The 13,640-nt window shown below is 38.2% G+C and overlaps 1 protein-coding gene across 1 annotated transcript in view; it reads left to right on the top strand.

Annotated features, from left to right (window-relative positions):
- The window catches only part of LOC102436238 (guanylate-binding protein 4), a 37,639-nt gene extending 24,368 nt beyond the window's left edge, over window positions 1-13,271 (top strand). The window contains exons 4-13 of the mRNA XM_014449356.2: window positions 2,479-2,588; window positions 2,796-2,992; window positions 4,489-4,734; window positions 5,590-5,870; window positions 7,565-7,777; window positions 8,794-8,896; window positions 9,229-9,422; window positions 10,179-10,239; window positions 12,255-12,328; window positions 13,046-13,271. Coding sequence (XP_014304842.1) covers window positions 2,479-2,588; window positions 2,796-2,992; window positions 4,489-4,734; window positions 5,590-5,870; window positions 7,565-7,777; window positions 8,794-8,896; window positions 9,229-9,422; window positions 10,179-10,239; window positions 12,255-12,328; window positions 13,046-13,156 — 1,590 coding nt within the window. The 3' untranslated portion in view covers window positions 13,157-13,271. The remainder of the gene's footprint in view (window positions 1-2,478; window positions 2,589-2,795; window positions 2,993-4,488; window positions 4,735-5,589; window positions 5,871-7,564; window positions 7,778-8,793; window positions 8,897-9,228; window positions 9,423-10,178; window positions 10,240-12,254; window positions 12,329-13,045) is intronic.
- The last annotated feature ends 369 nt before the right edge of the window (window positions 13,272-13,640 follow it).

Below are 13,640 nucleotides of genomic sequence, written 5' to 3'. Positions count from 1 at the left end.
CCCAGGGCCGGCAAAGGCGGCCCAGTTCTCGCGGCTCTTGGCTGCCACCTGGGTTCTGACACCCGCAGGCGGCTTCTTCCATCCTTCCCCTTTTGCCTCCCATCATTTTGTCTATGTATGCAAATTAGCCGCCATCTTTGTTGGTAGTTAATTTGCACATTGCCCTGATTAGCCAATGGGAAGGGTAGCAAAGTTACAGTTAATTACCATGTTTGTCTATTATTAGATAAGATAGGAGCCAAAGCATAACTGTCAACTGATAGCAGAAGTACTTGCTGTCCTTACAACTCTAGGGTTTTTAGCAGTATCCAATTCTATTGCATAGTTGCTTATGATTTATCCTGAATGTTATGTTCAGCCACATCATCTATTCCTACCATGCACATAACCATCACTTCAATCAAATAAAATAACATGTAGTACCTTTGTATGAACACACTCTCTGGCGATTCTGATTGGCTTCTGTAGCTCCTACCAACAGCCTGGTCATCTTCTCTCCAGAATTCCACATTCTTCCCATTCTTTAGAGCAAAGCCCAGCTACTTTCAACCTAATGGGAAAGTTTCTCACTCAGACATAATCCCTTCTTGGCCTGAAATCATAGAGTAATTTTTCAGGGTTTTGCATTCCCCCTTTGTCTTTTCTTTCTTTCTTTCTTTTTTTTTATTATATAGGATTTTTTTCTCTTTTTTTTATTGCTTAAAGTATTACAAAGAGTATTACATATGTCTCCTTTTTTTTTCCCCGCCCTTGACAATCCCCCAGACTCCCCTACCCCCCAGTGTCTTATGTCCATTGGTTATGCTTATATGCATGCATACAAGCCCTTCGTTTGATCTCTTACCCCCCCTCCTGCCCCCCAACCCTCCCCGGCCTTCCCGCTGTAGTTCGACAGTCTGTTCGAGGCAGCTCTGCTTCTGTATCTATTATTGTTCAAAAGTTTATTATGGTCTTTTATTATCCATAAATGGGTGAGATCATGTGGTATTTTTCCTTCATTGACTGGCTTATTTCACTTAGCATAATGCTCTCCAGTTCCATCCATGCCGTGGCAAATGGTAAGAGTTCCTTCTTTTTTACAGCAGCATAGTATTCCATCGTGTAGATGTACCACTGTTTTCTAATCCATTCATCTACTGATGGGCACTTAGGCTGTTTCCAGATCTTAGCTATGGTGAATTGTGCTGCTATGAACATAGGGGTGCATATATCCTTTCTGATTGGTGTTTCTGGTTTCTTGGGATATATTCCTAGAAGTGGGATCACAGGGTCAAATGGGAGTTCCATTTTTAGTTTATTGAGGAAACTCCATACTGTCTTCCATAGTGGCTGCACCAGTCTGCATTCCCACCAGCAGTGCACCAATGTTCCTTTTTCTCCACATCTTCTCCAGCACTTGTCATTTGTTGATTTGTTGATGATAGCCATTCTGACAGGTGTGAGATGGTACCTCATTGTTGTTTTGATTTGCATCTCTCGGATGATTAGTGACTTTGAGCATGTTTTCATATGTCTCTTGGCTTTCTGAATGTCCTCTTTTGAAAGGTGTCTATTTAGATCCTTTGCCCATTTTTTGATTGGATTGTTTATCTTCCTTTTGTTGAGTTGTATGAGTTCCCTATAAATGTTGGAGATTAAAACCTTATCAGTAATAACATTGGCAAATATGTTCTCCCATGTAGTGGGCTTTTTTGTTGTTTTGTTGATGGTTTCTTTTGCTGTGCAGAAGCTTTTTATTTTGATGTAGTCCCATTTGTTTATTTTCTCTTTAGTTTCCAATGCCCTAGGATTTGTATCGGTGAAGAAGTTGCTTTGGCATATGTCTGAGATTTTGTTGCCTTTGGATTCTTCTAGTATTTTTATGGTTTCCTGTAGTATATTTAAGTCCTTTATCCATTTTGAGTTTATTTTTGTGTATGGTGTAAGTTGGTGGTCTAGTTTCATGTCTTTTATTTCATATCATTGGTTACACTCTTGGCAGAGCGGATCACCTTGGATGCAATTACATGTTGCCAGGTATATTTGCACCTCCAGCATGTCATCTCTGGAGGTCAGAGATTGCCCTATGAAACTTTATATCCACAAAAGTCAATGCATTATCTGGCATTTTTTTAGATGCACAATGAGAAGTTGATGAATTTACTTCACTAGCATTTGTGTCCCAAATATGCCTGTGGTCAAGAGAAAGTGGCAAATAAATCACTACCCACTTCTTATTGCATACTTCTATGTTCTTTGGACTATTTTAAACATTTTGCAAACATTTACAGTGTCATTTACTTCTTTTAATAGCTAAGGAACTTGGGCCATGAGTGATGACAATGTGAATACCCAAAATGAGGTTTGAATTTATCACTGTCTTCACAATATATGTTATTTGCCCTGCTGTTCAGTTATAGTAGAGCTGACATAGTGCATGAACAACTGAATGGATGAATAAATTGAAGACACCTCAGTTCCCTTCTGTGCACTTTCTAGGGTGACTCACAAAATGACTCATGGATCTTTGCCCTGGCCGTGCTTCTGAGCAGCATGTTTGTCTACAACAGCATGGGCACCATCAACCACCAGGCCCTGGAGCAGCTGCAGTATCCTTCCAGGAACCCAACCTCCATGTGTCATGGAGGCTATGGAAATGTAACTGAGAGTATTTTTGTTGTTGTTTCCTCATGTCAGTAATCATGGTTGAGGAGAAAGGGACACAGGGTGAATGGAAATGTTCATAAAAATTATTTCCCTCTGAGATCTGGAAATTTTGGTGTGGAGCACCTCTCATTCCTTAGCTAAGATCCCAGCTATGTGACTAAACTAACAAAGCTAATCCGGGCAAAATCCTTTCCCAGCTCTGGTGAAGTAGGTGACTCAGCTGAGTTTATAAGTTTCTTTCCAGACTTTGTTTGGGTTGTACGGGATTTCACGCTGAAGCTGATGTTTGATGAACGCACCATCACTGAAGATGAGTACCTGGAGAATGCCTTGAAGTTGGTTACAGGTATCAGAGGACGGTCTGGGTGGTGGAGGATGAAACATTTGACTCTTACTTTAGAACTCACATTATATTTCTGACCAGTGGACCATAATATAAAGTTCTATATGGCAATCTCTGACCTCCAGTGATGATTTGCTGGGGTTTAAACACACATGGCAACATGTACTAGTAAATGCATCTAAGGTGATCAATTCTGCCAGAAATGAAACCCAATGCTGGATATAATCAACTGAGCCCTGTCATTTGTCACTTAAACTTAATTTTTATTTTTTATTGTTTTGAAGCCTGTGCCAATGGTGATATGAGTATGATAGGTGGGTATGGTTTCAATTGTTATAAATACTGAAAAAACTCAAGTGACCAGAATTTAAGCTGGCATAGGAAATGGAATAGCCAACATTGTACCAAAGAGTTTAGGAAAATTGACACCATGAAAAAAATTTGAGGATAAGAACCAGTGCTAAGACGTTTTGGGGAAGAAATAATTGTATTCTGATTAAGTTTAGAGCTCTTCTGCTTCTATTTGGAGAAAAATGCCCAACTCTGTGGAAGATGGTTAACACAGGATCATAAATATATCAAATGACTTATTTTTTTAAACATACTTCATGTTGTCTATCTTAATAGCCCCCAAAATGAACATATTATTCCAGTAAGACTGTCAAATCATTCATTATCTCTCTCTTAGAACATCACTCTCTTCATTCTGCAGCCTGTTATCATGTTAATAGAATAAAGTAATTACACAGAATAGATTTAGCAGAGAGAAAAATGGGTGGTACCTGGCAGCATGTACATTTTTTTGCTTATTTAATAATTTATTTATTCATTCAAGAATCATTTATGGAACAGCTGATATATGCCCAGAATTACTTAGTGTGACATTGTCACCACCAATATAATCTGATATACAAAACAGGTGAGGTCTTTAAGTGGCATTAGGTTAACCTTGCATGTTTATATGGTCTGTATTTGTTACTCTGATTTTTAGAAGTTGTTCTTTACTGTTCTGAGTAATGTCTGCTCGAACAATATCATAAATTGCTATGTATCTGCCAGGAAATATTTGACTTTTACTTTAGAACCCCCATTATATTTCTGACATAAGGACTATAATATTAAAAGTATTTATGAAAATGTTTAGGACTAATCTATCATTCGCAAATATCTAAATAATAGTCAAGCTATTGGACACCATGGAAAGGCTAAGGAAAACAATCATAAGTTTCTTCAGATGGGATGAATGTCTCCATGCCTCCTCTTCTTCCTCAGAAGTATTTATTTCTTTTATTCCGGTCTTTGCACAAAAAATAAAAAACAAATCTGTTTTCTGGAGATTAACATTATGCTGATATTCATGATTAAATAGAAGCAGATATGCAAACACCACAGTTACAATGATGCAAAGAACCCTAGAAATGTATGTCCTTTCCTGAAGATTATCTCACTGATCATTGCTGGTGTTATTGTTTGTTGTTTTTTGTTTTTTTTCTGTACAGGCAAGACTTCCAAAATCCCGCGATCCAACTTGCCTAGAAAGTATATCAGGAAGTTCTTTCCCAAGCGAAAGTGCTTTGTTTTTGAACGCCCTACAAATAACATAAACTTGTTACAGCAGATGGAGGAAGTGTCAGAAAACCAACTAGAGTGCAGTTTCCGGGAGCAATCCAAACATTTCTGTAACTATATCTTCAGAGATGCAAAAACCAAGACCCTCAGAGAGGGAATCATTGTCACTGGAAATCGTGAGTCTCCATTCTCACAGTCGTTCATTCTGTGTGATTGTACTCAGGGTTTGTCAGTAGTTCTGTTTCCTTCTCCATGTGATGTGGATAAGCAGAGATTCATGCCACACATAGACATCTATGTTTCTTCATTAAACTTTTCCTATATGAGGGCTTATTGAAGCCCACTGTATCTCATGAAACTAATACACTAATGACATAAGCACAAGCTGCTATTGATAGGAATCTGCATGATGATGATAAGACCAATTAGAAAAAATATATAGCAGAACAAAAGCCACTGGAAGCTCATTAGAGTTTGAGAAGAAAACGTAACATATAGCCTTATGTACAGGGCCAGATTCATGGAACTATACCACTTCAGCAGACATACAGTGCCTTGGAATGAGGTGGGCCAAGGCTTGATTTAATATTTCAGTCACTATCCTGAAATTTTTGGTTTTTTATCTGGGTCCAAATTTTCATTGGAAAATTTTACCCACAAATTATTTACTTTATATACCTGTAAATAAACTCTTTTAAAATGTATTTCAATTGGGAAAAAGTCCCAGGAAACCTTTGAATATATTGGTTGAAATTATTAACTTTATATTATCATAAGCTGAATTTGAGAACCATAAAAGAGAGAGTGTATAGGAGATATGATGATGTTATTACAAGGAAGTAGGTTTATAGTATATAACATATAACGGAGAAGGAGACAACAATGAAAGCAATGAGGAAGGTGGGGAGTAAAGGAAGAGAAAACAAAAATCTAAATTCAATATAATTTTTGTTCTTTTTAGAATGATGATCTAAAGATTGTGGTGCAGTAAGAACTTCCTGTCCATTTTCTGAATATCTTGTGTCATTCAGGGATGGGGACTCTGGCAAAGGCCTATGTGGATGCCATCAACAGTGGAGCAGTGCCTTGTTTGGAAAATGCAGAGATAACTCTGGCTGAGCATGAGAACTCAGTGGCCGTGCAGAAGGCAGCCGACCACTACAGTGACCAGATGGCCCAGAGAGTGAACTTCCCCACAGACACGCTGCAGGAGCTGCTGGACCTGCACACAGCCTGTGAGAAGGAAGCCATTGCAATCTTCATGGAGCACTCCTTCAAGGATGACAAGGGGGAGTTCCAACAGAAACTTATGGTAATATGTCTTAGCATATATCCTTCCTCATTCCTGTTCTTCTAGATTAACGCTTAAACATCTCCTTTTTGACCCATAGTTCATGAGTTTCCCATTGTAAAAGAAGTTTGCATTCACGTGAGTGTCTGGGATCTATAGTCAGCAATTCATCCTTTTCCTGAAGGATTGGCTCTTTATTTCCATTATGGCAAAGCAAATTAACATGTGCTTATTAGCAGTTTGCAAAAACACATAATTTTTTAGTTCACTATTCTTCAGGTGAGTTCCTAGCACAAGATGTATGGTGCTCTGCTATGTTTACCAAGAGCTGAAAATAAGATTCAGATGTTGTACACCTAAAACTAATATAATGTCATGGGAACTCCTCCCCATCTTCAAGGCAGCAATGGTGCATTGTACCTGTGTTTTTTTTCTAATGTTTTTCACTACTTCTCTGCTACCAACTAGAGAAAAATACTCCCGTGTTTAGGTATGCCCACTTGAGTAATCTTCGTTTCTTAAAGTGGGCCAGTGCCATATAAGAATCTTATCAGATGATCAATATTTAGCTTATTCATCGGCCTACAGACTATCATGTATTGACACCAGGAGAAAGAACTCTTGAGGACAACATAAGTCTGCCCAATATAAACACCTCCACCTTGTCTTTGAGTCTGTCATTGACCATTGTACAAGTTACAAAACTCTCACTTCATACAGAAGAAAATTAATATGATTATAATTTTTCTGGTTTAGCAAAAAAATTCTTTCCCAATATATTGGCACAATCAAGCCCTCATTAAATTAATTCATGAGGAGTTCAAAACTCTGTTCAGTGAACACTTACCTTATTAGTGGACAGTTGATTTACTGTGTATATATTTTTATCCATAACTATCCAAGTTTGCAGAGGAAAGTCTACTTTCAGTTATATTGAACTTTCCATTGCTCATTATTGATAGATGGACCACTGTTATTCTAATGACCGATAAAGGAACCTTGATGATACTGGCTTGCATATTTGATTTTTACTAGAGAATTGAATTTAAAAGTTCTCATCAAAGAAAAAACAATGTTTATGCCTATGTAAGGTGGCAGACAATAATTAGACAATACAGTGATCATTTTGTAATGTACAGTGGGGCCTTGACTTATGAGTGTCCCGACTAACGAGTTTTTTTCGAGATATGAGCCGTCTCTCGGCCGATTTTTTGCTTTGAGTTGCGAGCTAAAATTCGGGTTACAAGCCAGCTTCAGATTCCCCACCGCTAGTTGGCACAGTGAACGTCACAGTGATTTGACATATGAGTAATTTGAGTTACGAGCTCCATCATGGAATGAGTTAAACTTGTATGTCAAGGCCCCAGGGTATACAAATATCGAACCATTACATTGTACACCTGAAGCCAATATAATATATCTCAAATATACCTCAATTTAAAAAATAAATAAACCCTAGATTTCATGTCTACCAGTTCCATATTTTCACAAATGTTGAGCCAGAACCCAAGAGAATTGAGGAAGTTTCCACAGTTCACACAAGGAATTGGTCTAAACTGGCACTACAGTGAACTTTCTGAGCATGGTCTATGTGGTTCCATGCTCCAGTCCACCTTGATGGCATTAAACTATTTCTTCCAAGAGGATTATAGTTGGACCTTTTGTTCTTTTATAACAGCCTCTTTCCTTTGGGTTTCTCCACATTTCTGTGGCAGGGCATCATAGAGAAAAAGAAGGAAAATTTCTTGCTGAAGAATGAAGAGGCATCTCTCAAATATTGCCAGGCTCAGCTTAGACAGCTCTCAGAGCCGCTGATGGAAGGCATTTCGAAAGGAACTTTCTCTGTACCTGGAGGATACACTCTCTACTCAGAGGAAATGATCAAGGTTGAACGGTCCTATGAATTAATACCCAGGAAAGGAGTGAAGGTGAGGAATAAAATGAGGGGGTACAGAGGTTTTGTGGGTACTTTTGAAAAATCTAAGATGATAGGACTACATGTGAAGAGATAGAAAAGCATGGTGATATCTGTACATTTTTATCTTTTACATCCACAATTAGTTAAATACTCTTAAATAAACAAGAATATTTTTTCCCAAACATAAGATTTATTTTCAGGAATGTAGATGAAATAGAACGTGTCTTTCATTTAGAAACAATGTAATAGCTTAGCACTGTATAGAAGGAACGCACAATTAAAGAAACAATGTTCTGAAGAAGCTTATGATCTCACCTAAAAAAAGGAAATATAGTCATTTAGATTGGTAGGATAATGTTTATCATATAAATATACACCAATAGTGACGATGATAATGATGATCATGATCATGATAATGTCTGATATATATTGAGCACACACTTTCTACACCAAGTACACTTTTCTGTTGATATTTTAAATTGACTATCACTTTAATCGTTAGAATAATATGAGTTTAGATAGTAATATCATCCCTATAATACAGTTGAGAAATGAAATGAACTGAGAAGCTCATAAGTTACCTAAGAACATACCTCCAGCGAGTGGTAGAGCTGGTAGGGCAGGTCTGTGTACCTGGCATCCAGTCAGATCTCAGGAGGAAGTTAAACACAGCTTCTTGGAAGAGGAGGTAGAAGCTATAAGTTGAAGTTTTGGTAAGTAGTATCTGAGTAAAGAAAGGGTAGATGAGCATCAGTGAGAAGGAAAAAAAATATGTATAGATATTGCATACAATTGAGGAGGAGTGTTTGTAGAACTACCATAAGTGGCATCATTAAGAAGAAGCTAGGGTTGCAAAATAGGGTTTTTCCCCCCAACTAAAGCTGTTGGATTTTTAATTGTGGCCCCAGAAGGAAGGGAACCACTGTTGGATGCTATGAAGGATGAAGCATTTACAGAGTCAAATTTTTAGTTTTATTGAACACTGACTTCCCCAGCAAGAAGAGTCTTAGCTCCTTATTTCCTCAGGCAATGGAGGCCCTCCTGAACTTCAATCAGTCACAGGCTGCAACAAAGGAATGCATCCTGCAGGCTGACAAGGCCCTCACTGCTAAGGAGAAGGCTCAAGCAGGTACAGGGCAGGGCTGTGATCATAGAGGGTATGGTAGGTTCCTGCAGTGCCCCTGAATGTGTGAGAACAAATCCTTCTTGAAACAATGTGTTTTCACAAAAGGATTAGAACAACTAAATCCAAAAATAACCAGGTGAGTTTTCATTGTTTTCTCAGGCAATCAATGCCTTTCCATCACATTCTGAAATGTGTTTTGCTCCTATTGCTGGTAAGAATATTGAGAGATTACTCACTGCCATTTAAAAATAATTTTAGGAGCTCCTCTTATCTTTGAAGGGTATAGCTAGGTATAATTTTTATTTTCTTAACTCTGTAAAACCACTGTGGAACAGATGAGCGAGCCAAGAGAGAGGCATCGGAAAGACAAGACAAGTTGCGAAGACAGACACTGAATGAAATGAAGCAACAAATGGAGGCTCAAGAGAGAAGCTTCCAGGAAACTATGGCCCAGATGAAGGAAAAGATGGAGAGAGAAAGAGAAATCCAAGAGAGTGAGCTACAAAGAATATTGAAGCACATGGAGAAGGTAAGTCTAGGTGGGGTGTGGGCAAAGCCAAAAGGACAGTCAGCTAGTTCCTCATGAAGGGAAAACCAAAAACTAAAGTTATAAACACTGAATGAAATCCAAAGGCATATGATTCAGTGAGATGTCTTTCTAAAGCCCTATGTCTTTAGAACTCAGCACCTTCTGTGGTATTAGAATTAGGGGGGTTCAAATAACATAACCCAGACTCATGAAACTGGTATTTGTGGTGATTATAGGGTCCTATTGTGTCCCTAAGTGAATAGGACTTCAGTTCTCAGGATGTTTGGTACATCCATCAAAGACACCTGACATAGAACCATCTGGTCTCAAAGCATCAGATATGAAATATGGTACAATGAAAGCTCTAAAATGTGCAACATTGGTTTCCACATCTGCCTGCTTCATTCTACACATCCAGAGTAAGATAGTTAGAACTAAAACTTCATCTTTCCCAAAGAACATCCCTAGGACTGAAACCCATTCCTGACATTGGTGTCAGACCTGAACCAGCCCCAAGTCCTCCCATCACCAGTGAGATCCTGCTAAGGGACCTTAGGAAGGTATAAACCAAGGATACTCCTGCTACCAGATCTAGAGGTTTAGAAATACTGGACAAAAAGCATCAAAGAGCTATTTTAATTCTATAATGATTGTTATACGGGTCATAAGATTAAATTGAATTAATGCATGTATTGCTGGCGTTTGCTTAAACCCATGGTCTTTATTTCTTAATTGTAAATTCCTCTGCATCAATAGGAACAAGAGATACAGAAGATATACAAAGAGAAAGAGTCAGAGACGAAAAAAGAGATGGAAGGTGAGAACAGCTAAAAGCATTCCAGATATCAAAATAATAAATTGTATTTCAAAATTAAGAACTCCTCTCTTTGAAAAAGCACACTTTTCATTCTTTTAGTAGAATGAAAAGACAAGTCACAGATTGGAAGTAACTATTTGCAAATCACAAATTGGATTTAGGACTTGTATCCAGACTATTTAAAGAACTCTTACTACTCAACAAACATCTTACTAACTGGAAAAGCAAACATCCCAATTAAAAGGAAAAAATGATATAATTTAAAGAGACACTTCATCAAAAAATATATATTTGGATGACAATAAGCACAGTATACAATATTATTAACAACATCACTACTTATTAGAAAAGTGGAAATTCAAGCCACAATAAGATATCACTATGCTCCTACTAGAATGGCTAAAATTACAAAGACGAAACATCTCAAGTGTTGGTGGGGATGTAGAGCAACTGGAACTCTTATGTACTGCTGGTGGGAATGTAAAATGGTAAATCACTGAAAAAGTTTGTCAGTTTCTTAAAAAGTTAAACAAATACTAACCATGCAGAGTAATCATTTTGCTTCTATATCTATCCCCAAGAAAAATGGAAGTTTGTGCATACAATAGCTTTATTGATAATAGCCATTAACTGAAAACCATGTCTGTCCACAGGTGAATGATGAATGAATTTTAACATATCCATACAAGAGAATACTACTGAACAATAAAAAGAAATAAACTATCAATACATACAAGAATGTTATGAATCTGAAAAGAGATATGTTGAGTGAAAGAGGGCAAAAAAATGTCTACATACTGTATGATCCTTTTATGTAAAATGACAGAAAATGCAAGCTATTCTACAGTGACAGGAAGCTGGGCAGTGGTTTTGCCTAGTGATGGGGATGAGGGTTTATGTTCAGGAGGGAGGATTTTCCTAAGGGCATGTGAAGATGTGGCTGTTTCTGAGTGATGGGCATGCTTGTAACTTAATTGTGGTGGTGGTTTAACAGGTGTATACATGTATCATCTATAATAATAAAAGCATAATATGCTAATTAGACTGGACAGCCGAATGACCTCCCGGATTTCATTCTGGATGTCCTTCTGGACAACCTTTCAGGCAAAGCCGCAGCAGTGGGGCCAAGGCAGAGGCAGCCACCGTGGTTGCCTGGGGGGAGGCAGGGGTGGTTAGGGGCAATCAGACAGGCAGGCAAGCAGTTAGGGGCTATCATGCAGGCAGGCAAGCAGTTAGGAGCGATCAGGCAGGCAGGCGAGTGGTTAGGGGCAATTAGGGAGGCAGCTAGGCTAGTGGTTAGGAACCAGCGGTCTCAGATTATGAGAGAGATGTCTGACTGCCAGGTTAGGCCTGATTCCATGTGAGATCGGGCCTAACTCGACAGTTGGACATCCCTCAAGGGTTCACAGATTTTGTGCACTGGGCCTGTAGTAAGTCAATAAAAACTTATCTGACAGTGTATTGCATGACTATTTTTTAAAAAATATATATTTTATTGATTTTTTACAGTGAGGAAGGGAGAGGGATAGAGAGTTAGAAACATTGATGAGAGAGAAACATCGATCAGCTGCCTCCTGCACACCCCCCACCAGGGATGTGCCCACAACCAAGGTACATGCCCTTGACTGGAATCAAACCTGGGACCTTTCAGTCCGCAGGCGGACACTCTATTCACTGAGCCAAACCTGTCAGGGCTGCATGACTATTTTACAGCACTAAAGCTTTTCCAAAAATATAAAACAACAAAAATTACTCTGGGTAATGAGAAGCCCTAGAATTGTTAATGTGAGCCATATCAGTGCACCTGAAATCAAAGAATAACAAGGAGAGTTTATAGTTCCAGGGGATTCTTTAACTGTTATTTACAGTCCTCTTTGCTTACTCAGTACAAAAATTATCAGAAGTTTTCTCTATGAAATAAGAATAAAACAAAAAAGATAGGTTGAAAGAAAAATAAGGAATAAATATCACAATTTAATCCTCATGTTTCTCTGCTTATTTTTCTTCCTCTGAAGCTCTGATAAAAATGTTCGATGAAATGCAAAAGAGAAATCAGCAGATGATGGAAGAGAAAGAAAAGAAGTATCAGGTATGGGTGAAACAGTTGATTGAGAACATGGAGATGGAGAAGGCCCAGACCATGGCAGAGCAAGACAGGATTCTAAATATTAAATTTCAGGCATTCAACTTTGTCATCACCATTTTATCGTCCACTGCACTGAATCAAAAACATGCTTAGAAGTTAGAGCATTACGTCCAATTACGGGATTTTCTAACCCAAACACTAGTAAACATTTCATGACCATATACGTAATTAATCAGGTAATTACATGCTCAGGCTTCCTGTATCACCCTGTTCTCCAGGCTCCACTATGAGTCATTGTTGAGTCCAGATGTCCACCCAGAAATACAGTGTGGACTGTCACAGGCCCCCATCTCCTCAACCTATTATTGTTACTTTGCCTCCAAGTTTCGGAAAGTTGTACTAAGTTCACTGATCAAACATCTGCCATGACTCTGAGTCATGTAGTAACCTTCCCGATGGAATTCATTCATCTTTCTCACATTTGTAGATAGATATTTGAGAGGCCACACTACCTAGATCAGAGTTGAAGGAAAAAATGCTATAATTTCCAGGAAGCCTGTGGTGAATATGGGCGAAGAGGAAGTAAGTTTCTGAAACTTATTCACAAATAAGTTTCAAAAACTCATGAAGGATTAACACAGGTATTGAAAAGGGAAATAATTTGGCAAATGTGGGAAATGTTTTACATTGTGTGAGTTCAGTCTCCATTTTTCCTCTCAGGAAAATTTCCAGTGTCTCCAGGAGAAATACAAGGAAGATATCAATAAACTTCAACTTGAATTAAACTATATGGAGATGAAAATAGAAGAAAAGAAATGTACTATATCCTAAAAATGCTAGGAACATAACTTCCTAACCGGCTCCCTCCCTCCACAGGAAACTACTTGATTGAGCAACTTCTGAATGTCACACAGTTGCCACTAAACTAAAATTAGAATCAGGATGTTTTTAATTTTGTTGAACCAAAAAAACTGCAAAGACAAAATAAACTTCAAATACAATGTTTCCCCTACAGAGTGATTCAATTCTTGCTGAATATACTAATAAAGATTAGTATAATCCTTACATGGATTCTTTATTTGCAAGCATGGTTACTGAGTCTAGAGAGACACATTAAATTATATAATGAGATGCATTTTGCAATGAGGAGATATCAGGTGGGTTCTGTTCAAGGTAGACTTGCTCTCCCTCACATACCTCACCCCACTAGACATCCTAAGCCCCTTGCTATTGCTCAAGGGTTTGCTTTGGTTTTGGGATAGGGTTGGAGTGTTGTGAATTTAAGGCAAAGCTGATGGAAGTGAACAAAGCCGTG

The sequence above is a fragment of the Myotis lucifugus genome, unplaced genomic scaffold, assembly GCF_000147115.1.
Source record: "Myotis lucifugus unplaced genomic scaffold, Myoluc2.0 scaffold_1144, whole genome shotgun sequence".
Lineage (NCBI taxonomy): Eukaryota > Metazoa > Chordata > Mammalia > Chiroptera > Vespertilionidae > Myotis > Myotis lucifugus.
The sequence above is the reverse complement of the archived record's forward strand: the minus strand, read 5'-3'. Positions and strand labels throughout refer to the sequence as shown.